General features: G+C 45.1%; 2 protein-coding genes across 4 annotated transcripts in view; one reads left to right on the plus strand and one right to left on the minus strand.

The window, feature by feature from the left end:
* Positions 1 to 27,196, minus strand: part of MMP24 (matrix metallopeptidase 24) — a 45,112-nt gene that overhangs the window by 17,639 nt on the left and 277 nt on the right. The window contains exons 1-4 of one of the 3 annotated variants that reach the window (XM_015071139.3): positions 14,126 to 14,925; positions 8,746 to 8,894; positions 4,612 to 4,728; positions 2,793 to 3,097 (exon numbers count right to left, since the gene is read on the minus strand). In XM_015071139.3, the coding sequence (XP_014926625.2) occupies positions 2,793 to 3,097; positions 4,612 to 4,728; positions 8,746 to 8,894; positions 14,126 to 14,152 (598 nt within the window). In that variant the 5' untranslated portion in view covers positions 14,153 to 14,925. Of the gene's footprint in view, positions 1 to 2,792; positions 3,098 to 4,611; positions 4,729 to 8,745; positions 8,897 to 14,125; positions 14,926 to 27,196 lie in introns of those variants that run through there. The other 2 variants (XM_053200040.1, XM_053200041.1) reach the window with 2 other exon arrangements.
* EDEM2 (ER degradation enhancing alpha-mannosidase like protein 2) overlaps positions 1 to 27,196 on the plus strand; it is a 120,336-nt gene that overhangs the window by 12,973 nt on the left and 80,167 nt on the right. The gene's annotated exons all lie outside the window — the stretch shown is intronic.

Here is a 27,196-nt window from a genome sequence, read left to right on the forward strand (position 1 = left end):
TTCAGAAAGCCAGGAAACACATTCAGGACATAAGGAAAGGGATACCAGGGCAGAGGAAATGGAGCTGGATAGGAAAGAGGACCAACATTTGAAGAGGGCAAGGGATAAAGAGAAATGCGACAGTTTCATATCTTTGCAGAGGCTGAGCCTTGGCCAAAACACTTCCTGAACCATCCTTTCACATGAATCAAGGGTTGCCGATCCTTGATTCATGCATGCAATGATATGAAATGTTCTCAAGGAGGCTGTCCTCATCCAAAGACACCAGACTCAGCCTCTGAGGAGACAGGCCTATACGAGTGTGCTCTCAGCCTGAAGCATAGCCTAAGTAAAAGAATGCCCTGTGTTTCCCAAACTTGCCTACGCTTAAGAATCAGAGTGTCCAGGGGTAGGGCTTGGGAATCTATATATATGACAAGAAACCCGGGTGATTCTTATGATCAGGCAAGTTAAGGAAACTCTGAGGATAAAGACAGTGTTTCTCAAGGGGGATGGAACACGTATATCAGAAGTGCCTGGAGAATTTATTACACCAAGTGCAGATTCCCAGGCCTGACCCCAGAATCAGAGAATCAGAATAGCAAGAGGTTAAGGGCCTAGAACCTGGCCCCTAACCTGGAATGTGCTTTTTTAAACATATATATTTTTTAATTTTTAAAAATGTTTATTCATTTTTGAGAGAGAGAGAGAGAGAGAGAGAGCAAGCAGGGGAGGAGCAGAGAGAGAGAGGGACACAGAATCTGAAGCAGGCTCCAGGCTCTGAGCTCTCAGCACAGAGCCTGATGTGGAGCTTGAACTCACAAACCGTGAGATCATGACCTGAGCAGAAGTCGGACACTTAACCAACTGAGCCACCCAGGAGCCCCTAAAAAGATTTCTGGGTGATTCTGGTGTGCCCTGCAATTTGAGAACCATGAAAGTTTAGCTTGGTAGCTGAGAGTATGTGCTTCAGGGGTGTCTGGCTAGTTCAGTCAGTAGAGCATGCAACTCTTGATCTCAGGATTGGGAGTCTGAGCCCCACGTTGGGTGCATAGGTTACTCAAAAAAAAAAAAAAAAAGAGTATGTGTTCCAGAGTCATAATACCCAGGTTCAAAGCCTTACTTTCACCAACTATGGGACTGTAGATAGACTACTTAATGTTTCTACATACCTCAGTTTACCTATCTATAAAATGGAGGTCATAATAATAAATACATACTACATAGTATGTGGAAAGCACTTGACATGGATCTTAGAATATCAACATGCTAATCATTATCTGTTCTCCCTAAAAGCCAGAATCCTCTATCCCTTTCTCCTCCGCACTCATCTCTGCATTTTCTTGGTATTTTTGCTACAAGCTTCAGTACAGTCTGCTTTGTGACAGGGTTACTTATATACACACTGTCCCCCCCCCACTTAGCTGTGGACTACTAGAGGGCAGAGAGCATGTCTTTTTTAAAATGTTTGGAGCCACCCCCCCACCCCCCAACCCCCCAGGCCACCAGGCTGTGTATCATGTTACACTAGGGTTGGAAGGGAGCTTAGAGATCACCTAGTCCAGTCCCTCATTTTTATCTAGCTAGCTAACTAGCTAGCTAGCTAGCTAGCTATTTTTAAAGAGAGATGTTATTTTTTTTAATGTTCATTAATTTTTAGGGGGAGAGAAATAGAGAGCCAGTGGAGGAAGGGGCAGAGAGAGAGGGAGACAGAGAATCCCAAGCAGGTTCGGCTCAGTGAGTGCAGAGCCCAGTGTGGGGCTTGAACCCACGAACCGCGAGATCATGACCTGAGCCAAAATCAAGAGTTGGATGCTTAACCGACTGAGCCACCCAGGCACCCTCAGTCCCTCATTTTTTATATGAGGAGATTGAGGGTGAATCATTTGCCCGGAGTCACATAGCCAGGTTGTTGAGCAGTGGTTTGAGCCCTAACTACCCACTTCCAGCTTTGCCATTCCAGCCCGAAGCCTTTCATCTTAAAAATGGACATAATGAGGGGCATCTGGGTGGCTCAGTTGGTTGAGCGTCTGACTTTGGCTCAGGTCATGATCTCACGGTTTGTGGGTTCAAGCCCTGCATTGGGCTCTCTGCTGTCAGTACTGACCCTGCTTCAGATTCTCTGTCCCCCTCTTCCTGTCCCTCCCCCACTTGTACTCTCTCTCTCAAAAATAAATAAACATTAAAAAAATTTTTTTAATGTAAAAATGGGCATAATGATGTATACTTGCCTGCTTACTAAGCAAGTGCTTTAGGAGTAAACACTGATGGAGAATGCTTTTGCAACCTGAAGAGTACTGTTACTATTACTGTACAATACTGACTCTGGTTCCATATAATACTCATTGAGTCACAGTGGTGAGGAGCAAGTTAACCAAGGATGTTAGAGTAACTATGGGGCCTGTTATTCACCCATGAGGTTGATATAAGGGAAAGAGAGTAATGGTATCTCTTAAGATGGCCTTTGAAGCCACTATCAGGCCAGAGCCTACCACTTTCACACCCCACTTTCAGCTTTAATGGCTTTTTTTACCTTTTTCTCAAGCCTCTGATCCATTACTTTATCTTCTTATTCATGGCCTGACCCCTCCCTCTTGACTCAGCCCCCTTAGACCATTTACTAAGTGATCTGGCTCAACTCCAGGGCCCTGGTCCTGAGGGACCAGAGACCTCAGTTCCCACCCTCCTAGGTTCTTAGTTCTTGGACATGAAGTTACAGGGCAGGAAGCTTATCTATGGCATCCCAAGTTCTTCCTCAGGACTTCTTTCCCTGAAAATCCAGGACTGACACCCTGTCCCCCTCATGGCCTTACCATCATGGTTGGCATTTCCTAGTGTCCACGGCTCATCTGAATCAAAGTGAGTGTCTCCTCCAATCCCTGGGCCAGGAAAGTAGGCATGGGCCAGGAATCCCCCTTCTCCATCAAATGGGGAGCTGTCGCCATGGAAACCAGAAGCAAAGAAGATCATGATGTCTGCCTCCTTCCGGTCACTTTTGATCTCATGATATGGCACCTCCTCAAAGGTCAGCGGGGTCACCTTCTGCCACACATCAAAAGCCTGGCGAATTGCTTTCCGTGTGTCTAGCTCCCCCACCTTTGGGGTGTAGTTGTGAATGCTGGTAAGAGAAGAAAGGATCATTAGGGAGGAACAGTCAGAGTCAGAGGCTTGCAGAGCTAAAAGGGACAGCAGAGACCACAGGGACAGGTAATCTTCACATTTTGAACCCTAGAATTCTGCTGAGGTATCCCAAGGGTTGAAGAAGAGGCTAGGTGGGCAAGGCTCTGGGTCCCCACCCCTGCCTCAGTCAGAGCAGCTTTGCTGTGATCAATGTTTTGTATCTGCACTCTCACAAAGTTTGTATTGAAAACAGAATTCCACTTGAGCGTGCAGAAAAAAAAAATTAAGTTCGTGGATAGCATTTTCTAAGTTTTAAGTTTTTCTCCCAATACACAAAGCATATGTATAGAACATTTAAAAAGGTATAGAAATACTGAAGCAGTGGAGGGTTTAAGTGAAACATCCCTTTTAAAAATGTTTGGCACCAACTACTTGTCTACTGCTTGTCTACCTAGGAAATTGGTATAGAGTGGTATCTGATTTCGTCAGTTATAGATTTAGCTATTGAAGGTTACAGCAGCCATATTGAATGGTTCTCCATAGCAGAACGTCATTACTCCTGGGTGCTCTGCCTCCTGAACACCTGGGCAAGGATTATTCACCCATTCTATAGGTAAGAAAACTGAGGCCAGAGAGGTTGAGTAATAGAAGTTAAGGTTAGAAGCCAGTTCTTTCTCTTGATTCATTTTACCACTTCAGGAGACCTTAAGATCTATCCAGTTTCTAACCCAGATTCTTCTTGGGTTTCCTTCTTTTGTCAGAATTCTAGAAAAAGCCTGTTCTGGTTTCTATAGCTCATCAGCAGGAGAACCCTTCATTCTTTAGCTTTCAGGATCTCTGTCTTAGATCCTACCCCTGAACCCAAGGCATCCACTGAGATGGAATCAGAGCCTTGAGAGGTGCCAGCCAGAGCCCAGCTGAGCCTGCCCTATGCCTGGCCTTTCCTGCAGCCCTACTCTGAATTCTGCTGTCTGAGTCTGCTGTGATGGGCTCCGCCATCCCTGTCCTTGGTCACTGGTCTGACTTGGAGGCTGATTCTCTTCAGCCCTTGGTTTCCCCAGACACTTCAGGAGTGAGTCTGCTAACAACTGGAGCTCTGCTGGGAAGTTTGGGTGAAGTCTGTCAGGCTAAGTGGAGAAGGGATCCAGATAAAAGGAAGTGGGGTTTGGCAAGCAGTGATAGGGAGAGTGAGTTCAGCCATGGCTCTTTATCACAGCTGAGAGCTGCTGAACAATCCCTATCCCACTTTCTCAAACTGTAGGACTCTAAACAGGACACAGCTAATGAGCCCCCAAAGGACCAAATAAACCTGAAGTTTGAGATACGGCATCCTCTGGAAGCCACAAGGGGGACAAAGTGATAGCCTTTCAGCACCTGTTCCTGATGCCCGCATACTTGGCTCTCACCCTGATCACAGACCTACCTACAGCGTGAGCCTCTGAAACTCAGGCCAGGACAAAACTGAGTGTGGGTGGAGCCAAAGCCACGGAAGAGGAGAGGTAGTCAAAGCACCTGTAGGTGATGTGTTTTTGTCTCCACTTCTGTCCAGTCAGGGCATAGCGCTTGTTCCTCCGCCTACGGCTTAAGTGGGGGTGATCAGGGACACCACAGCGGGGTTTCTTCATCCACCTGGGCAGAGAGAGGACACACACACACACACACACACACACACACACACGTGTTGTGGTCACTGGACACTCTAGGAAGGCATTGCAGTCTAAATAGCAGTGTGCATCCTGATGCTAGACTCTGGGGCCCTGGCTCTGAGGGGTTCCCCCACAGAAACACAATAGACTGATTACTTAATTCATTCATTTACAATTGATTATGCCAACACAGGGCTGAATTAGAGCCTGGGAGTCAGAGACACAGGCTTGATGGTTCTAGCTCCACCACTAATTGTAGGAGCCCAAGCAAACGATCATTGTGAACTTCAGTTTCCTTCTCTGCCACACGAGAATCACAGCTCTCACTGTTCTTAGGTTATAGAAAGCCTCAAAGGAGGGGGTATATGTGGAAATACTCTGTAAATGGAATTAGATCACATCACTCCCTGGTTTAAAACCCTTCAATGATTTCCCCCAAACACCTAGAATAAGATCCAAACTCCTCACATTGGTCCACAGGGACGCACACAATCAAGCTCCTGTCTACACGTCAGACAACATCTTCACCCTCCTTCCCCCCTCATAGACTCTGCTCCAGCCACAATGGCCTTCTTGCTGTGTCTTGCACATGCTAAGAGTATTCCCACTTCAGGGCCTTTGTTCCCTCTGCTTTGCGATGCTCTTCTTCTTCACATGGTTTGCTTTTCATTAAGGTCTCTGCTCAAACATTCCCCTTTAGAGAGGACTTCCCTGCCCACCCTATCTGAAATAGCTTCCTCCTCCCATCCTGCCGCTATCTGCTTATCCTGCTTCATTTTTCTTCATAGCATTAGTCATTGCCTGAAATGATATAATATATTCACTTTTTTGTTTAGTCTTTGTCTCTCTTAGCAGATTCTAAGTTCCATGAGGATAGGAACCTTGCCTGTACAGTGGCTGACACAGATGTTCAATAATGATTTGTTGAATGAATGAATGAATGAATGAATGAATGAATCAGAACTACCCAAAAGTAGAATGGCATAGCTTGTAAGACAGCAAATTCCTTTTTGCTATAGATGTTCAAAATGTGTAGGATTGTAGGACTGTAAGACTTAGAATTCTCTGCAGCATTTAGAGTGCTGTATTGTGATTTTAAATCTATTAGTCCATTACCTTTAATAAATGGCAAATTCTCTGAGGACTGGAATGTTATTATATTCATCATTGCGTCCCCAGAAGCTAGTCCAGTGCCTGGAACTAAGTAAATCCTGATAACTGTTTGTTGTCAGGTTAAGTTACATTTCGGGATTAGTGAGTCTGGGACATCGTTAAAAAAAAAAAAAAAAAAGGCCAGGGTAGGATATTTTAAAAGATCATGGCTGATTGGAGCCCAGGTCATCCTTGCATTTTATTTCCCTGTGCTGTCCCAATGACCAACTCTAGCTTGAGGTTGCTGGAGGGGAAGACAGTCTACCTCATGTACAGTTGTTGAAAGCAGTTGTCATTGGCAATATAGAGACTATTTTAACCAAATAGTTTTTTAAAAGCCCCCTGAGGGACTTAACCAGGTCTTACTCATCTTTGCATGCTTCATATTGCCTAGAGTGCCTGTACTCAGAAATGAATAATAAAAGACATAATAATAACAATATCATGTATTTGTATAAACATTTCTAATTGTTACAGTGTCTGTGTTCTTTTAAAGAAATGTTTTGATTCTTGAAACAACTCTGTGAGGTAGCCAGAAACTATTTATCCTCAATTTTGCAGATGAGGGAAAAGGCACACAGATAAATCAAGTAACTTGCAAAATACAGCTTTGAGGCAGGACTGGAACTTAGTTGAATGAATAAATGAACTAGTAATGAATGCAATTTAACAAACAAAAGCAAACAAACAAAAGCCTGTGCTTAGCACAGGTTTGGGTTACAGGATATGTTGAATGAAGGAATGAATGAGTGGTGAACAATGTGTAACATTTCCCAAGGTAGGCACTCAAAAATTAGTACTTTAAAACGCTAATCTCGCTTTCTTTCACTGACAGTCCTTGGGAAGAATGGGGAGCTACCTCTGCTACAGCAAGGCTGAGCTAGACCTGGAAGGGCCCCCAGGGAGGAAAGAGGCCCAGAGAAAGGCAGTGACTGCCCAAGGTCACAGAGCTGGAAGGGAAACTAAGGTCTCTAAACTCTACCCCGAAACAGCCTCCCCACTCAGGTCTGGGATTAAGCATGAGCGCATTCTCCCTTCTCGTGCCTCCCAAACAGCGTTCCCCCCGTCTTCCTACAAAAAAGTGGGGGCAGAAATGCAAGTGGGAAATGCCATCCTCCTCCCTCAGATCATTCCGTCCACCTGCCGCTCTCTGAACCCTGTCCAACAGGCCTGGGGCTTTCTGGAACAGAGTAAAACCCAAGGCCAGGTGGTGCCTCAGCAGAGACATCAGTGCTCCTGCCCCAGGACGCACTGCCATGAAGCCTGCACAAAGCCCTCAAAATAACCTCCACTTTGAAAGGCGGCCGGGCTGTCTTCAACCAACTCACTCACGAGGCCACACGAGGCCACAGGGCCAAGGCTTCCACTGTCCTCACGATACCATAGCAGCGGTCAAACATATTGTCTCAGAAGTTCACAATCTTGCAGTCAGAGAATCCGAGGAATAGAAAATGTTCCTACAGAATTATAGGATCGTAAAACCCCAGACTCACCAAATGTTAACAGCTTAGAATAATGGGATCTAGAATCTGAGAGTCGTAATCCAACACCCCCTTTGTAACTGAACAAGCTGGGACCCAGAGAGATGAATCTCTCAAGGAGTGAGTGACTCACCCTCCGGGGGCGGGGGGAGGATTGATCCTGGATCCACAATCAGCTGGATTCTCTGTTCCCCACCCACCACCTCCCCACACCCCCTCATGGGGCCCTGCTCCCTGCTTCCACCTCTGCTCAGGACCCCACCGCTCACCGCCTCCTTGGGAAGCTCCCCCGGGCTCTCTGCCATGCCCTCACTGCAGCAATGGGCAATGACTTTCCTTCAGCTGCTTTAATGACTTTTATGGCTATTTCCTAAACAAATGTGAGGATACTTAAGTCTCTCTGATCTTCAAACAAACAAAAATTCACCCACCTCCAGCTACCTTCTATTTGTCCTTCACTGATAGGCTTCTAGAAAGTCTTGCCTACACTTGCCATCTCTACTCATCATCTCCCCTTCTGCCCCCTGCAGTCTGACCCTGCAAGGGCTTCCTGGCTGCTAAACTCGGCTGACACTTTTGGATCTCCTAAGTGATCACTCTGCAGCAGCCGGCCGCTCACCATCCCCGCTTCTCTACCGTGACACATAGCCCCTGGCTTCCTCACTGCTCTGGCCGCTCCTCTTCAGCTTGCATCATGAGGATTCCATTCTCGGCACCCGTCCCTTCCTCTTCTTCGTGCTCCCCCCTGAGTAAATGTGACCGTCCCCATGGTCTGGCTCATTTTGTTATTACTTCCTAAGTATCTCCCTGAAAACAAGTGTTTCCTCCTGAGTTCCAGACTCATGCAGCTAGATGATTGTACTTTTCACGATGCGGTGAGCCTCTGGAGGGGAGAGATCGTAGGATCCTGTCCAGTGCCTGGCACATGTAGGCATTTAGCAAATATTTGCTAAATGGAAAAAGTAGAACAAGAGCTACCAGCTCATGATCATTCAAGAGCTCTTTGTATCAGGTGAGACGTGTATATCTCAGGGAATGCCAGAGGGGTGATTCATAAAGCCAAAAGTTATTAGAATCAGAGGAGGTTTAAGACCATCTCCAACCAAACCTCTTATTGTGCTCAAAAGGAAACTGAGGTCCAGCAGGGATAAGACACTTGTTCAAGATCACACAGCAAATTTCGGGCAGAGTACCTCCCCAGCTCACATAGGAAGGGGCACCTTGGGGTATTCCCTCCCAGGATGATCCTGCAGGAGTGAAAGATAGGAAGGTAGGATGGGCATGGTACATACGTGGGGCCACGACAAATGTGAACTCAAATGTATGTCTGGAAAGTTCGAAGGCATAATGCCCTACGCGAATCTTACTCGATTGTTGTCTGATCCAACACACCGGTGACTGGGATCCCATAAAACTGCTGCATAGTGGAGACTGCTGACTGTAAGACCTTCCCTGAGTGCAGCGCGGGTGCCCGTGAGTCATAGGGAAGCAGATAGCCATATGACTTTAACCAGTTCTGAAAGACACATGAAAGAGAAGGATGCATTATGCTGGAGAAGGCTCTGTTCCACCTAGGTGGAGATTTGCCCTTGAAACTAGGGATCATTTTACCGAAGGGACCTATGGACTCATGCTCCGATTGCTTCCCCCTTCATTCCTTCCTGCACACACTCGCAAATAATCTCCAGAAAACCCAGCTCTTGTTGGCTTTCTCCCTTGCTATAAAGCTTTCATTGGATCTCTCCTGGCTACAGAATAAAGATCAAATTTGCATTCAAGGCTTTCCAGGACCCTGCCTCTTTACTCATTTATACAGTGGCTTCCACTGATATGTGACTAGACATGCAAGAACACAAGAATGGTTCCTTCTCTGAAGCTGAGTGACCTGGTAAAATGGGCCACCCAGAAACCATCGTGTCTAAAGTCAGAGCCTGCTGAGGAATCATGCTGTAGAATATTTACTGGCATGAGATTATATACAGTCTATTGCTAACTCCTCCAAAAGAGCAAGCCATTATAAGTATATATAAACAATGCATTACTTAATTTAAATATAAGTACATAAATGTATGCATAGAAAAAAGCATAGAAGGGCACACATGGAAATAAAAAAAAATAATAGCATGGTTATGTAAAAGAATTTCTTGTTTTTAGAAAATATACACTGAGGTGTTTTGGCTTATATAATGGTGCACAATGCCTGCAACTTTTTCTTAAACATATTCAGAAAAGAGAGAGAGATGGAGAGGGAGAGGAGAGAGGTGAGAGAGAAGAAACAAATGTAGTAAAATGTTAGGAACTGGGGAATACAGGTGAGGAGTGTTCAGGAATTCTTTGTCCCATTCTTGAAAACTTTTCTGAAAGTCTGAAGTGATGTCAAAATATTTTTTTAATAAAAAAATAATTAACCATGAATAGCCTTTGTTATAGTATCATGGGGGAGAATTTCTGTTTTCTAAGTTTTACGCATGGAGTCATTTAAAAAAGGGAGGAAAATTTTCAAAGGGCAAGAGCATCTGAAAGTAGTTTGGATGAAAAAGCTCACACAGACAATGGCTCTGAAGGACAGCAAAGTAGAGATGATTATTCCCACTGACAAGCATGAGGGAAGCCTGAAGAAACCAGAGCATGAGGAAATATATGTGGCATCAATTGGAAAATGAAGAAAACCTCCATGGGTCTACTGAACCCACAAGCATTTATAGAAACACTCCTACATGCTGGTCTCTGAGCCAGATAGAAGCTGTGGCCCATCCTCAGAGGATTATCCCGAACACCAAGTGATTTAATGAAGGAGAAAGAACTTAGTAAGCGATATTATTCCCTTTGTAATTTTTGCTTGTTTCTATATGAACAAGTCTTATTGTGGATGTGTCTGTTATTACAAGTCAAAGCAAACCATTTTGGGAAGGAAGTAGACCAGAAACTATAAATAAGTTATTATTTATTTCATCTAAGGTGACTAACATCTTTACTGCCTTGTGATAAAATGCATTTGACTGATTAAAAATAAAACACAACACTAAAGCCTTAACATCTACAATAGCGCGACAACTTAATGTCTTTCATATTGAAATCTAGAACATGTTTTTTGTTCCAAATTATGGCACTTCTTGCACTTTTCCAAACACTGAATCTCTTTTATGCTTTTGTGCGTTTTTCCCCTGTCCCTGGGATACTCCTCAGGCAAAAATCTTTTCATTGTTTTAAGGTTCAGCTCATAAGTGACCACTTCTAGAAGACTTCCATCACTCTCCAAACTAAGCTAATTTTCTTCCTCTTTTGTGCTCCCTAAGTCCCCTGTTATAGATAGTATAGATCTTACAATGTTGAGCTCTAATCATGACTTCATGTGCCAGACTCTGAGTGCCTCAAGGGAAGGGTCTGTGTTCTACCCATCTCTCTATATCCAGTGCCCAGAAGTGTGTGACACACAGTAGCTGCTCATTATGTCTGTTCAATACACACTGCTGGGCACTTCCTACACCCTAGGCACCTTGCAAGGCTCTGGGGATATAAAGATGCATTAGTTGCTCACAGACCAGCAAGTAAATCCACCATGAAAACGTAGCTCTAAAAGTCAGGTATGTACAGGGCTTTATGGGAGAACAAAGGGGAGGTGCCTTCTCCACATGGGGTGGGGATAGGGAGAGAGGGGAACTCAGGGAAGGCTTCCGGGTGGAGAGGGATCTGAGAAGCGTTGAGGGATAAAGCATGTGCAATGGCAGGAGATGTCAGGAGCACGGTACATCCTGATTTGTGTTTCAAATGACGGGAATTGGGGGGAGGGGAGCATGGTGATGAGAGGGCTGGAAAGTAGAGACATGGAGGGAGGCGGTATGCAATGATCTGTTTATAAAGTGGGCAAATTACAGAGAATCACTTGTGAGTTGACTGTGGCCTAGGATCAGCCAAAAAGCTCAAATAAATCATCTAGAAATGGACATGACAGGGCAGCTAAGTTACCCATTGATCATCCAGGTCTCAGCTTCTACTCCCAGATTAAATTATGTCATCAAAGCATTACATTCCTGCACCACATCCTCCTGGCCAGAATGTCATGTTATGTTCCCTGTCTTTATGGAAACCCCAATTAAGTATTATTGGGCTAAGCATCCAACTCTCTTAGCTCAGGTCATGATCTCGTGGTTGGTTCCTGAGATTGAGCCCCAAGTCAGGTTCTGCCATGGCTGCACAGAGCCTGCTTGGGATTCTCTCTCTCTCTCTCTCTCTCTCTCTCTCTCTCTCTCTCTCTCAAAATAAATAAACTTAAAAAGACATGAATTATTGGGTTGAATAAATAGGGCATATAGTGGGAAAGAGGCACCTAGTTCTGAGATCGAACAGGTAAACTGAACATCAATTTCCTTGTTTGTAAAATGTAAACAATAATTCCTCCTCCACAGGATTGTTATTAAGGTAAAATGAACAAATGCACTTGACACATAATCATGCAAAGGTGTTTGCTATTGCTGGGGATGGTGTCTCTATTATCTTTTGTAAAATCGAGGTAGAAAACTTGGTCTTTGACTCCTTTGCCTTTTGAAATCTAGTCACTACACCCTCCCACATTCTCCCTGGGCCGAGAGCCAGTCCTGATGGTCCTATGGAGGGCAGTGTGTCTGTCATGGTCCAGTCTGCTTGCTGTTAGGTGGCCTATGGATATGACCATCTCTCACACAGCACCGGGAGCACCGCGAGTACCGCAGGCGGAGGACTGACAGCTGACATGAACTGTGTACTCTTCACCCTCACTTGGCTTTCTTAGGTGCAAACACAGCTCTTCCGGTCAAGCTTTAGCTTTAGGAAAATGTTTTCCCTATGGAGATTCTTTTTTTTTTTTTTTTTTAATTTTTAATGTTTATTTTTGAGACAGACAGAGTATGAGTAGGGGAGGGGCAGAGAGAGAGGGAGACACAGAATCTGAAACAGGCTCCAGGCTCTCAGCTGTCAAACAGAGCCCAACGCAGGGCTTGAACTCAGGAATGGCGAGATCATGACCTAGGCTGAAGGCAGACGCTTAACCGACTGAGCCACCCAGGAGCCCCTTCCCTATGGAGATTCTGTATGCTTTCTGGTTTCAGAAAGTGGACACTGTGTCACCCAGTGGTTTCCCCTCTTGGCCTTTTCCCCAAAGAATCTTTCAACCAAAAGTATGGCTTAAATATGGAACATGGCTATGCTTGGAAGTAACTTACTTTCTTAATCTTTTTCACCACAAGTTTTATTTCGTCCTTAAAAGTCTTACTTAAAAACCTTGTTTCAACCTGTACGCTGTCTCAAACCCTTTCAGAAAGAGGTGTGGTACAAATCTAAAATAAATCAAATTCCTTCTTATCTGTGGAGTCTATTCTCTAGAAATCCAACTAAAATGAATTATGGCATTTGGGAAATGCGTGGGAATTTTTGGACAGATACTGCTGAGAAACCAAGCAGCCAACTGAGGATTTTTTTGAGCACCCACCTCTGAACTAGCACAGGATTAAGAATCTTCTCCCCTCCTGCTCTCATTACTGTTTATGGCCAGAGATAAGGAACAGGAAACTTTTGGCATAAACCTACTCTTAAGCCTTTGAACACTTTGGGGAATTGAAAGTAGCTCCTCTTCGGTAAAGGGCAACCTGGTTTACCCAGCTCCTTTTCTGGGATACACAAGCAAGGAGTGGCTCAAAGCCAAACAGGATGCGCTATGAAGGTCACAGAGTTTAGCTCTGCAGCATCAGGAGATGGGATCTAAGGACTCTGGTCCCAGGCAAATGTCCGGGTCAGGACCAAACACTAGAATGGATCAGCCTTCTCTAAGTTCTGCTTCCCTCCCAGGTTCACTGGGAACAATCCTCAGAGCTCAGGGGCAGACCACTAAGAAGGGAAATGGGAGAGGGAGGGGCTGGTCATTGACAGCTCTAAGCCAGGGAACAGAGCATTGAGACTGGACCTGCATGTACATGGGAGAGAGGCTAAGAGGCCAGGGACCAGACAATTCAAACTTCTGCCACTGAACCCAGTCTTTGCAATGAACTCACTTGCTCTGTGACCCAGGAAGTCCTCTGGCTTCTCTGGGCAGAAGCCCCTGATGTTGATGCAAGTCTTCTATACTCCAGTCATACCAGTTCCAAAACATTCCCTGACCTTGCATACTCGCAAGCTGTTTCTGCTGCCTACAAAACCCATTCTCTTTATGCACGTTAGCAAACCCATCCTTCAAAGTCTAGCTGAAATGTTACTCCCATTGGTAAACCTTCCTTAGCTCTTTGCAGAACTAGTGGGTACCATCCTTACTCCTGTACTGTTTCACTTCTCTGCCACTCTAAATGCAGCTACCACAGTGCACCCTACCTGTTGGTTGATATGTTTTCCCCACTAGATTGAGTTCCTGAGGAGCAGAGACTGTCATGTTTATTCCTGTATTTGCTACAGTACTTAGAACAGTGCCTGGCACAACAGATCATCACTGGATGAATGAATGAACCAACAAACGAACAAACAGTGGGTCCAGGAGGCATTGCCTGGGTACCAAGGAAGGGATTTCATCCTGGGAAGGCTTAATGAGTAATACACATGAAAACACCAAGCACAATTCTTGGTGTCTGTTAGAGGCTGAGAAAAACATTTGCTGAAATTCAGTCTATTGTGGTTTGACTTCTTTGCTTGATGAGGCAATAGGGCTCCATTGTCCTATCTGAAAAAAAAAAGATAAAATCCACAAAAGGAAAAAAGCCCCATTCTGTTTTAAATACAATGACCTACCTTCCATCTTTTGACACCTAGATCCATTAGCCAATCACCAGCTGTGTCAGAAGTCTGACCTTTATAGCTCAGTTAACCAACTCTAAGGTGTCTATCACCCTTTAAGTGCTGAAAGAGGTGTAAACCCAGAGGAAAGTGAGAGAAATCTCAGAGTGCGAGCAGGGACCAAAATAGCTGGGCTGAACCAAAGATGTAGAGATGGCAGACAATATGTGTGATTGGTTTGCCGGCCAGAAGGCGGGATTTTGGTTCCTGAGAAGCCAAAGTTGAGATATTCAGTAGTGGCAGGCAAAGGAGAGAGCAGAAAATAACAAGGAGAAAAAATGTGGCCCGAAGAGGGAAGAGAGCGGCAGACAGCAGAGGCGGTGGTGACATTAGAAGAGGCATTGGAGGCAGCAAGCAGCAGATCAGCTGGCAGTGCTGCTGTTCACTCTTGGAAAACAGATAGCAGTGGGGGAGGAGAGAGAGATGGATCTGTTAAGCAGCATGGCCTTCTGGGGGTATTCAGGAGCATCGCACCTGTTCGGGTGTGAGGCCAACCCAGACCGGTCTTCAGGTCTGGAGAAGGAATGGGAGAATGATTAGAATCAGATGTCGGATCAGGACTGCAGTGGGCTAGAAGGTATTATGAGAAAGGCCAGAGGGGAAGTCCACAAAGAAGGACCAGGAAAGAGGTGTCAGCTTTGGAAGCATGGGCTAGAATGAGGAAGAAAGAATAAAAGACTCTGATCAAAGAGTTTGGGCGGCTGAGGTCATAATTTAGGGTGATGATGTAACAGGAACAAGGCATGACCTCCACACTTACAGAAGGTCCAAGTCCCGTTCTGGACATTGTATATGCAGAGGGACAGTGACAAACAGGAACACGACTAAGGGAGAGGGCTGGGAGAATGAAGGAAGCACTCATATGAACCATGTCCTGTTTGGGAAGATGAGGATATTTAGGTTGGAGAATGGGGAGCTGCAGGGGACATGCCAGTCTTCTTAAAGCCAACAGCTATGGAAGGAGAATTATTCTGGCTAACACAGAGGGCAAAACTAAGACTAGCACAGGAGATTATAGGATGTAGAACTTGACTCATTATAGGAAAGAACTTTTAAACAGAGATGTTCTGATTATAGCAACAACAATAATGCTGTTATAAGAACACCAACTATGTACCTGGCATTGCGCTAGGCATTCTAGAATGCAATGGCCCCATGAGATAGGAAGCCCCCCTCTCCCCACCCCTACCTCCAATTTGCAGAGGAGGAAACAGGTTCAGAGAAGTTAAGTAATCATTCAGAATCACAGAGCTAATAAGTGGCGGGATTCAGACGTAGATATGTTTGAAACCGAGCATTCCGTATTGTCAGACAACCAGAGAGGCATTCCTTTCCCCTCCGAGGATGGCCTACACCACACTCCTAAAAAGTGATGCCCTATCTCACATCATAGTGAACTCCATACCCTTCTGCCGTGACCCCTATGCCGTGGGGTACACCACCGTGTACCCAGTTATCCAACAGAAGCCTCATATGACCCATGACTCCACCCTCTCCTTCACAGCCCACGTCCATCTTCTACCAAAGAACTACTGGTTCTACTTCCTAAACATCAGATGTATTTGTTTGTTTCTTTGTTCATTCGTTCATTCATTCATTCACTCAGTTTTTGAGGACCTATTTTACTATGTACCAGGCACTGTGTACTAGGCTCTGGGATGTTACAGCAAACAAAAACACTCTTGTTCCTTTCTAGTTACAGTCTAGTGGAAGAACCATCTGGCAATAAGTGCTATGAAAAATAAAGCAGGTGGAGGAGCTAAGAGGGATGGGACAACTGTTTTATAAAGGATGAAGGGAAGGTGGCCCTGTAGAAGTGACATTTGAGCGGGAGACCTGAAGGAGGTGAAGGAGTTCCAGGAAGAGGGCATGGAAAGTGCCATTCCCCGCAAGGCTTCAAGGACTTTCCATCAAGAGCTTTCAAGGGCAGGGAAACCAGAGATCTTTGTCAAAGGGGACAAAGTTTCAGATACGCAAGATTAATAAATCCTAGAGATCTGTACAGCATAGTGCCTATAGTTAACAATACTGTACTGTATACTTTAAACATTTGCTAAGAGGGCAGATCTTGTGTTCTTAGCACAAAATAATAATAATAAATAATGAGGGCAAGAGGAAATCTCTGGAGGGGATGGGTTTGTTTATGGCATAGATTGTGGTGATGGTTTCACAGGTATGTATTTATCTCCAAACTCATAAGCTGCGTATATTAAATATGTACGGCTTTGGGGTGTTGATTACACCTCAGTAAAGCAGTTTTAAAAAACAAAGAGCTTTCATGACTTGGCCCCTGACTACCTCTGCAACCTCTTTTACCATTTCCCACCTAGCACTCTGTGTTCCAGTGTGTTCCGATCCTTCTCTGGAAGGATCATTCTCTGGAAATGTTGTTTCTTCTATCTGGATCATGCTCCTCTCTCTGGGGAGGCCTTCCATGACCTCTGTACTCATCACATTTCTTGTCACACAGTGTTGTAACCACATGTTGTGACTTGTCTCCTTTTCTTGATTATGTAGTGCCTGAGGGCAGGGCCCATAGTCGGTCTTCTCCACTGCTGTTCCCTGACACCTAGCACAAGGCCTGGTTTGGAGACATCTTTATTGAATGAAAATGAGTGGAAGTGTTCAGGGAGAGGGAAAGTCATCTGGTCAGAACTTGCTGTAGAACAGGGTTCCACAAACTCAGCACTGTTGATAATTTGGGCCAGACAATTCTTTGTTGGGGGCAGGGGGGCGTCCTGTGCTCTGTAGGATGATTAGCAGAATCCCCAGTTCCTTCAAATAGAATACTAGTAGCACCACCTCCTCGGCTGTGACAAACAAAAGATGTCTCCAGACATTTCTGAAAGTCTCCCTGAGGGGGGCAAAATTGCCCCAGATTGAGAACCACTATTATAAAGATTCCCATAGGGGCACCTGGGTGGCTCAGTCGGTTAAGTGGCCAACTTCAGCTCAGGTCATGATCTCACTGCTTTGTGAGTTCGAGCCCTGCATCGGGCTCTGTGCTGACAGCTCAGAGCCTGGAGCCTGCTTCAGATTCTGTGTCTCCCTCTCTATGCCCCTCCCCCACTCATTCTCTCTCTCTCTCTCTCTCTCTCTCTCTCTCTCTCTCTCAAAAAGAAATAAAAACATTTTTAAAAAGTGCATATTCCCAAACCTGAACCTAGACCCTACTAAATCAGACTATGTGTGGCTGGAAACTGGGAATCTGAATTTTTGAAAAATGAGCACTTAGGGTGGTTCGGTTGCCTGCTAAAGTTTAGAACCACTGCAGTAAGGACCCATCACCGTCAGGAGTGATGACCCTGTGCCATGAAAGAATGGGTATGCTGTGTGCACTATCACCTCTAGTGTAATAAGGCGGGAAGTATGTCACCCATTTAGAAAAGCCTTCTATTAAAATTAGCTCAATAGCCAGCTGCTGCTCTCTGTGCCTCAGTGCTGCCATCATCTCTGGGTCCTTCACCTGCCCATCTCGTTGGCTAACCTTAACTTCAGGGTTCATCAGCACCTCAGCATTGAGATTCCATTGTGTTGTTGTAGATTGGCATCAAGAGTGGTCTAAGATCAGGGTGCCTGGGTGGCTCAGTCAGTTAAGCGTCTGACTTTGGCTCAGGTCATGATCAATTTCATGGTTTGTGGATTTGGGCCCTGCATTGGGCTCTCTTCTCTCAACACAGAACCGGCTTAGGATCCTCTGTGTCCCTCTCTCTCTGCCCCTCCCACACATATTTTCTCTCTCTCTCTGTCCTTGGGCAAATGACCTAACTTCCTTAAGGTTGATTTTCTTCATTTGTTAAACAGAGGATAATGAAAGAAGGGTTGTGAGGAGGATTCAGTGAGATGATACACTGGCAGGTAAAATAATGGCCCTGCAAAGATGGCTACATCCTAATCCCTGGACCTCATGACTATGTGACCTCACATGGCATGGCAAAGAAGTCTTTACAGATGTAATGAAGTTAAGGATCTTCAGGTGGGGAGATTATCCTAGGTTATTTAAGTGGGCTCAATGTAATCACAGGGTTCCTTTTAAGAGGGAGGCAGGAGGGTCAGAGTCAGAGAAGGAGAGGTGACAACAGAAGCAGGTGTCAGAGTGGTGCCATGCTGGAAGTGGCTGCAAGCCAAGGAACGTGAGCAGTCTCTAGAGGCTGGAAAAGGCCAGGTAGGAATTCTCCCTAGAGCCTCGAGAAGGAAGCCAGCCCTACAGAAACCTTGCTTTTAGTCCTGGTAAGTCCTGTTTCAGACTTGTGACCTCCAGAACTCTAAGATGAGAAGTCTTTGTTGTCAACCACTAAGTTTGGTGGTAATTTGTTCCCGCCGCAATAGGAAACTAATACATGCCTGCGAAGCATTTAGCAGATTCTGGCAGATAGTAAGCATCCTCACAATGGTGTTGTCTGTGTTCTTGCTCCCACACTCTCTTGCAAGAGATTGGCTGCCATCTTTGGTCACTGCTGACAGCCCAAATCATGGGGTGGTGATACCTCAGAGATGAGCCCTACCATCGTGTCAGTTCCCCCCAGCTCCTGTCTCACCAGAGCCCTGCTTCCTCCTTCACCCACACTGCTGAGCTCCCAGCCCTGCTGCGGAGCCCACCTCAGTTGTAACTAATTTTTTAAATTTTCAAAATTGAAGGTTTAACCATTCAGGTATCTAGAAAATGCACTGGTCAACATACTCTGAAACCATCTGATTTAATATGCTTGTTTTGCAGAAGAGAAAAATAAAATCTGAAGGGAGAAATGACTTCAAAATCACAGAGCAAGTTGATAGAGGAAATGGAGCCTAGAGTCCCTGCCTCCTAGGGAGGGTTCTCTCTGTCATGCTACACCCTCCACGCTAACTCTGGTTTGCCTCCAAGCACTCTTTTTTTTTTTTTTTTTTCACTTACAGCCAGTCTAAAAAGGGCCATCAGGATCGCCCACAATGCCCAGCTTAGCTTCTTGACAAACACCTTAATGGCGTGCGTTGCCTCTTGGCTGCCACCAGCTCTTGAGTGGGTGGTAAGTGCAGTAGCGGGAACTCCCTGGCGCTCCGCTCCGTGTCCTTGGCCCATTCCCAGGAGGCCACCACAAGCCAGACAATCACCATACCCAGGGAGATGACACATTTGGGGTTTTGGGTCAGCACTGGGATATCCAAGTTTCCCAATTCTGGAGAGGCCTCCTCCCTAGGCCAGGACAGGGACCACACTCTTATTCACTCTCTGAGAAGGGAGGAGGCTTCATCATCCTCACCCTTTCCAGAGCCTTCCTGCCACCCTGCCACAGTTTTCTGTCCCCTGGGGTTTGACGTACTGATGAGTTAAGAAAATGGAAGAGGGAAGATAAAGAGCGTGGTCAGGCCTCAGTTTTTCAGCTGTAACAGGTAGATGACTGAAGTAGATTGCCGCTAAGTCATTATATAAAGTATGAAATACATAATAATTTTAGCTTGACTGGATTGAGTGGGGAGCCTGTCTTCTGGCTCCTTGCTGCCAGTTTTAAATCCAAGCTCCTTAGCATGGCACCCAATATGCTTCACAATCTGACCCAATGCACCTTTCTACCCTTTTCTTCTGTCAGGCATGCCCTACCCTTTTACTGCCCACCCCAAGGATACCTACTGTAGCTACTGACCTACTTGTGTTGACTGCATACATCCTGCAGTTTCCTCTCTCTGTGCCTTCCCTCTGCCCTCTGTAGAATGCCTTTCTCACACGGCCTGTCCATGATGAGCTATTAAATACCCACCAAACTGCAACTTGAATGCCACTTCACCGGGGAGGGCTATCCAAGGGTGAGTGGACTTCTGGCTCTCCCAATGGCATTCTATGTACCACTCACTCACATCATCTTTCACATTACATTATAAATACTGTTTTATGTTCCTGTCACCCCCCCTCCATTCACCCCAGAACTCTGCAGCTTACACCCTGGTGGGGGAGTCAGACAAGGAAGACTAGATGTTTCACTGACTGGAATGAAGGAAAGGGAGAAGGCGCTGTGAATGTGTTTGACAGGAGATACAGACTGTGATGTCAGGGATGGCTCTTCCCCGAGTATCTGGCATCTCTGTGGAGATCTGTGTTTGGGTAGAAGAAGACTGGGTGAAGGTGGAAGAATGAGCATCCCCAGAGAAAGAATATTTTACTGAATTCCTGAGATGGGAAGGAGCCTGCACATTAGAGAAAGAGAAAGAAGGCCAGGGTGGCCAGAGTTTAGTAAGAAGATGGTCTAGATAGAAGGAAGCTAGAGAGGTGGGAAGGACTCAGTCATGCAGGTCCTCAGAGGCCTTATTTTTTTTTTTAATTTTTTTTCAACGTTTTTTATTTATTTTTGGGACAGAGAGAGACAGAGCATGAACGGGGGAGGGGCAGAGAGAGAGGGAGACACAGAATCGGAAACAGGCTCGAGGCTCTGAGCCATCAGCCCAGAGCCCGACGCGGGGCTCGAACTCACGGACCGCGAGATCGTGACCTGGCTGAAGTCGGACGGTTAACCGACTGCGCCACCCAGGCGCCCCTCAGAGGCCTTATTAAGCAGCCTGGTGGGTGCTGGATACAAGGGGGTTCATAATACTGTTCGTTCTACTTTCATATGTATTTGAGATTTTCCATAATAAGAATCAAAAGGAAAAAGGGATAGTAGAGTACTAATAGTACTTTAAAACCCTTCACCCTAAAAGCCATTTGAAGCAAGGTGAGTGTGGGAGGAGCATGATCAGATTATTTGTTTAAAAATTTTTTTATTATTGAATATTTCCAGCACTCAGAGAGGGATAAAAATAATAAAAACAACCATGGATAATCGCCACCCAGCTTTGTTAAATCTTAGCTTTGGCCATATTTGCTTCGGATAGAACTGACCCCTGTGTAGATTTATTTTTAAAAGGTCGTTCTGGCTGCCATTTGAAGAAGGATTAGAGGCAGGCAAGAGAGGCTGAGCAGGTGGGAAATTTCTGAAGTCCAGACGAGGTATAACAGAAGTTCAGACATGAAGGAGGCAGTGGAGGTGGGGAGCAGTGGACACACGGAGGATCTACTTGGGAGGAAGAATCACTGGGGCTTGGGGATTGATTCTGTTGAGGCAGGTGAGGCAAGAAAGAGTTGACAGATGACCCCCATCTTTGTGGCCCAGCACTTTTGGGGCACAGAGAACAGTGTGCCCATGAGTGTGTGTGGTATAGAATTGAGTTTTAAAATTATTATGGCTAACAAAAGTTGTTAATTGACCTTGTTTTTCTCTACCTACTTGGTTATAACAACATGAATGATCTTTGAGAGAAAATGTTGCCTTTTATATATATGGCTTTGCCATTCTCCTATATGTCATTAAAGCCTAGTTCAAAGTTGCCTTTCAAAACAAATGCATGAGATAATGATGAAGGAAAACTAGCAAAGGATGTGAATGGAATCAATCTCAAAGTCCAGAGAAACCAAAGCTTTTGTTCCAAAATCCCTTAGCCAGGGAGGGCTGGAGCTGGGATTCGCAACTTTTATCCACACACGATTCCCTAAAACGGGTACACAGATCTGAGTTGTGTTAGGAAAAAGCTAAAGGCATCTGGGCTAGAGCCAGCTCCCAGCTGGCTCAGGAACAGGCCCCGGTCCCTCCACCTCTCAACCCGGCTCTGAGCAGGTCACTTCTCTGCTCACAGACCTTTAATGACTCCCCTCAGCCTTTGGACAAAAGCCAGTTTCACAATCTGCTTTCAGCCTCCCTCTGTCCAGCCTCTTCTCATACACTCTTACTGGAAATAGTGAGTAACTCGATGCCTCAGGCACATCTAGTTATCTGCTGTTTCCCAAACATGCCAAGTGCTTTTGTGGAGCCTTAGTTCCTGGTTTTCCTTCTGTCTGGACTGCCCCCTCACTGTTGTCTGTCCTTCTCCTCCCTCAAAGGTTCATCTTTAATACCAACCTCTTTCTAAAACATTCTCTCTGCGAGCCTCATTTCCTTCCCATTTTGTGGTCCCCAGCCCTTATTTATTCCTCTGGCATGTATTCATTTATTCTTCAAAAAAAGGTACTGACTTTTGTGTACCAAGCATTATTGAGAAGCTGGTGGGGGGGTGGGGCACAGACAATAATATCAATTTAAAAATACTTAGAACGTGCCAAGAATTATTCTAGACACTGGCTGCAATCTGTTAAGAACAGGTTCCTCTCATTTTGAGTCAAACTATACCATATTATAAGGCTAGGCATGTCCTAAGATCAATCAACTTACTTTCCTTTGCTCCAAAACCTCTTTCAAGGATTGGAGTGGGACAAGCCTGAAAGTGGAAAAGATTGGCTTAAAGGCTATTGTGGTAATCTAGAACAAGAACTCAGACCAAGGACAGAAAATCAGGCTTCTAGTCCTAGCCTTACTGTTTATTAGCTACATGTGGGTCCCTCAACAAGATGTGTACAGGTCACACCATTTCTCTTAGTTTCCCTCTGCTCATCTATAAAATGAGGACAAGATTTTCCCTAACTCATCCATGGTGTTGTTGCCAGGATCAAGTGGGACCACACACATGACAGCATCTGGAAAGTGCAAAGCACCTTTCAGATAAGAGACTGTTAAAGTAATAGGAAAAGCCACAGTAATAATAAGAAAATGAATAAAAAATTCGGCAGACTAGATTCAGATTAGGTAAAGGGAAGAACTTCCTAACAGTGAGAATTTTTTTTTTTACAGATAAAGATGAAGATAAACTGGGAGGCTGTGATCATATTGGAAGAAATTTTTGGTTTGGGAATGTGTTAGTGCTTCTTAATAGGCCTGCCCCACCACTAGCCTCATCCAGGGCTCTGACATTCATTGACTATATGTGTAAACCAAAGAATGCTTTCCATCCACCCAGAGTGGATCCCTCAAAACTGGTCCAGAGGGCAGAAGTCCATTATGCCTTAGATCCAGGCATCACACTTTGTTACTTGTGTGGACCATGCTGATCAGCTTGTCTCTTTCTGTCTGCACTGACCTTCCTCAGAATCAAACTGGAAAGTAGGAGGGCCAAAACATTATTTGTAGGGTATTCTACTCAGCTAATAATAAGAGAAAGAGATGCTTTAAATAAACCAAACACAGGAAGGCAATTAGAGAATCAGAGGGATCCCCTGATGTGGAAAATACAAAAGAAAAACTCAAGAATGCAAAGGAGGAAACAGTCTGAATGAGGTGTTTTTTTTTTTTTTCATTTTGTCTTTTGGAAATGAAAGATCAGAGATATGAAATCAATAGTCAAAGGTAGTGAAAATGCTTTCAACTAAGAAGTCAGGAGACCAGGTCAAATTCTGAGTTCTGAATCATCTACTATCAGAGTCTGTGTCCTTGGGCAACTCAGAGCAATTCAATAAGTGTCCATGAAGTACTAGTATGTGCTTATTTGGTGATGTCTAAGGTCACAGCCACTTTTCCATGCCTCTCTATTGTATGTCACTACCATTAGATGACAGCCTACTGAGCAGGTTATGAAAGAACCCAAGGGTGAAATTGTGGGACCACCTGCCAAAAGGAATAACCTCTATTTCCAATGAAGGAAGGACAGGTGGGCAATGAGTCCTGTCCCTAAGAAGCATTTTAGAAGGGACCTTGAGACCTACCTGTCCATAAGCATCTATTTCAGATCCATGTAACTCTTTTGGCACAAGGGATAGAGTAGAATCACTGACTGAGTAATTGAGTAATTAATGATGACCATTGGGCGGTGTATTAAATCTAAAAACATAAAGCATTTTTAGGCCCTGCCTAAGAACTGCAACTTTTCCTCCCAAGTAACGTTTAAATATTTTAAAAAATTTTAAATGGGTGTTGCCCTGAAAAGAGAGAACTAAATAACTAGAGAAGTCAGAGAGTTTCCTGAAGAAGCAGGGCTTGCTGAAACTTTATTTATTTATTTATCTATTTATCTATCTATTTATTTATTTATTTATTTATTATTTATTTATTTATTTTTGAGAGAGTGTGTGCAAGTAGGGGAGGGGCAGAGAGACGGAGACAGAATCTGAAGCGGGCTCCAGGCTCTTAGCTGTCAGCACAGAGCCTGATGTGGGGCTTGAACTCATGAACCAAGAGATCATGACCTGAGCCAAAGTTGGATACTTAACCAACTGAGCCACTCAGGCGTTTTGTTTTGTTTTGTTTTGTTTTTTTTCGGGGGGGTGGGCTGAAACTTTAAGGAGAGGTCACGGATGAGTGGAGATACAGATGCAAACAGCATGTGCAGATGTGCAAAGAAACATAGGTAGTCTGTCTTAGGATAAAAGAGAGACAAGCTTGTCTGGAGTAAGAATGTATACTGATGAGCAGTGGGAAAGGCAGCTTTCTAGTGAGGAGGTAGTGTGGGGTCAGATTCCAGAGGCTTCAAAAAACAGAAAGAGGAGTTAAACATTATATGCTGGGTGAAAAGCAACTGTATTTCTGTAAGGTTTCAATCATGTGACATACTAGTGTTCAACGAAGGAGTAATTAGGTACAGATTGTTGAGAGAAGCAGTGGATGTAATTCCTCTATCTTTTAGAAACTTCTGGACAATATATTAGACATTGAAAATGGAATCATCATGGAATTAAGGGTAGTGGGTGTTTGTTTTTAATCAGGGCCTGAGAAGTCACTTAAAGATAGGAAACAATAGATAGAAATAAAGGGTCACTTCTTGGAATGAAAGGAAATTAAGAGTTCAGGGGGTCCCAGGAGACCATGCTGGGACTTGTCTGTTTTAAATTTTTTATAAGTGATCCAGAAGTAGAGCAAAGTGAAAATTTTAAGACTGCAGATCATCTTAAACCCTTTCAGGCAGGGAAATTCTCTGCCAAAGGAGAGAGAGCTGAAGGAAGGTACCGAGTGGGATGCAAAATGGCAGATAAACGTCAATGTGAGGAAATGTAAGGTAATGCACTCTGATAAAAATAATCCACATACAGGGTGTTGGGTTCCAGGCTATCACTTCTGACCCAAGAAAGGGATCAGGGAACTACTGCAGATTGTTTCCTAAAGGCATTGTCCTAACGTGTCCAGGTCAGGAAGGCTGGCAAACGGATAGGCAGAAGCAGGAATGGACCTGAAAACCAAAGAAGGCTGGCAAACGGATAGGCAGAAGCAGGAATGGACCTGAAACCTGAGAACCAAAATCATCCTTCCTTTGTGCAAGACTAAAGAGTCCCACATTTGGGACAGTGGTCAGGTTCACATCTATTGAAAACTAGGGCCCAAGGATATCTAAAAAAAGGCAACTACAATGACCCAGAGGATGAATGTGGCTGTTCTATGGATGGCTGGTCATAAGGGGGAAGCTTAAGCATGAAAAGACAAAGGCTAAGAGAGGTGGATTAATAAAAGCCTATAAAGCTGATAAGGATAAGGTGTGAGTACACATAACCTTTCCTCCAAATCCTGACATATTTAAGAAAATAGTCTCCTCTTAATGCTTGAAATATCACAGGAATAAAAGAGTTTCAGAGTTGAGATCATCTAGCCCTATCTCTTTATATTAGAGATGGCAAAATTCAAGCCTAGAGAGGGCAAGGAAACGGCCCAAGGTAAGAAGCCACCAGGGGCCAAAGTTAGATTAAAGCACAGGCCTCCTAAGTCCCAGGCCAGGGTCTTCCCACCTCACCCTTTGCATTCAGGAAGACTAAGGGGATCCTACTTTTTTAGAGGGCATAAACAAATTTATGAAATGCATTACTTTGAGATGTAATAAAGCTGAAAACACAAACAGGCTAGGGAAAGTTTCCACTAAAAGTCAACCAGCAATGACAAGATCTTTGAAACACAACTACCAACTGTGGCAAAAGAGACTTTTTACGCACCCTAATTTTTTGGAATCATGTACCCCTTTGACAGTATGAAGAAATCTAGAGATTCTCTCCCAGAACAATACATTTGCATGCACAAACACAATATTGCACAAAATTTCAGGCCCCCTGAGTCCTATGCCTAATTAAGAATCCCTGTTCCAGCACATTCTTCTGAACAGACTTCTTGCTTCAACAAACACACTCCATATCTCAGGCTAAATGAGGCAATCACCCTAATTTTCCTCAGCAAAGAACTACTGTCTTAAATTATTACTTATCACTTATTAGAACTGCAGACCTCCAGGTTGGAAGATACCAGAGAATTTACCTAATCCAACTGCTCCCCACCTCCTCTGTGATATAGAATAGTGTCATGGTTAAATATGTAGGGACTAGAGTCAGCCTGCTTAGGTTAGAATTCCAACACCATCACTAGATAGCTGTGTGACCTTGGGCAAGTTACTGAAGCTCCCTGAGTTAGTATCCTCATCTGTAAAACGGCGGGGGCGGGGGTGTGTGTGTAATAATTACAACTATCTTATAGAGTAGTTATGAGGATATAAATCATAGCTCCAGGCCTGGCCCCTAGTGAGTGCTCAGTAAATGCTAGTTGGCATTATTATTATTATGCATGTATCCATCCAATCTCCTCATGGAGCTTTTGCTTGCACATGTCAATGATGAGCGGCTCGCCGCCTCCTAAGCTGGTTGAGCAGCTCTGATTGTTACAAACTTCTTCTAATATTGAGCTGAAATTTGTCTTCTTGCAGCCCCTACCCCCACCCCTGTTGACCCTAATTCTGCCCTGTGGGGCCACGCAGAGCAAGTCTATCCTTCCTCCACGTGACAGCCCTTCAGATACGAAGACAGTGATCGAGTCTTTCCCCCGCCCTCCCGTCCCCCCACCCCCCCCATCCTCTCTTCTCCAGCTTGAACATCCTTGGTTTCTTCTCCCAGCCCACAACATACTGGCTGCGCTTACTATTTACTCCGAGGCGTTGTACGGTTTCCCTCACACATAGTCATGCAGGCCACACACCCCACCGCCACCACAACAATCCCGACCCTCCCGCTCCGCCCCCGCCCGCTGCCCCTGTCCGCGGTGCTGAAAGCGCCTCCCGGCCCCACGGCCCTTCCCGGCCCCTGCCCTGGGTCCCCCCTACCCCACTCCCGGCCCAGCCCCGGGCGCGGACCCCCGCGCGCCACCTCCGCGCCCCCAGCGACAAGAGTCGCCCGACCCTGGCCCGGCCCCG

Source organism: Acinonyx jubatus, chromosome A3 (genome assembly GCF_027475565.1).
Source record: "Acinonyx jubatus isolate Ajub_Pintada_27869175 chromosome A3, VMU_Ajub_asm_v1.0, whole genome shotgun sequence".
Lineage (NCBI taxonomy): Eukaryota > Metazoa > Chordata > Mammalia > Carnivora > Felidae > Acinonyx > Acinonyx jubatus.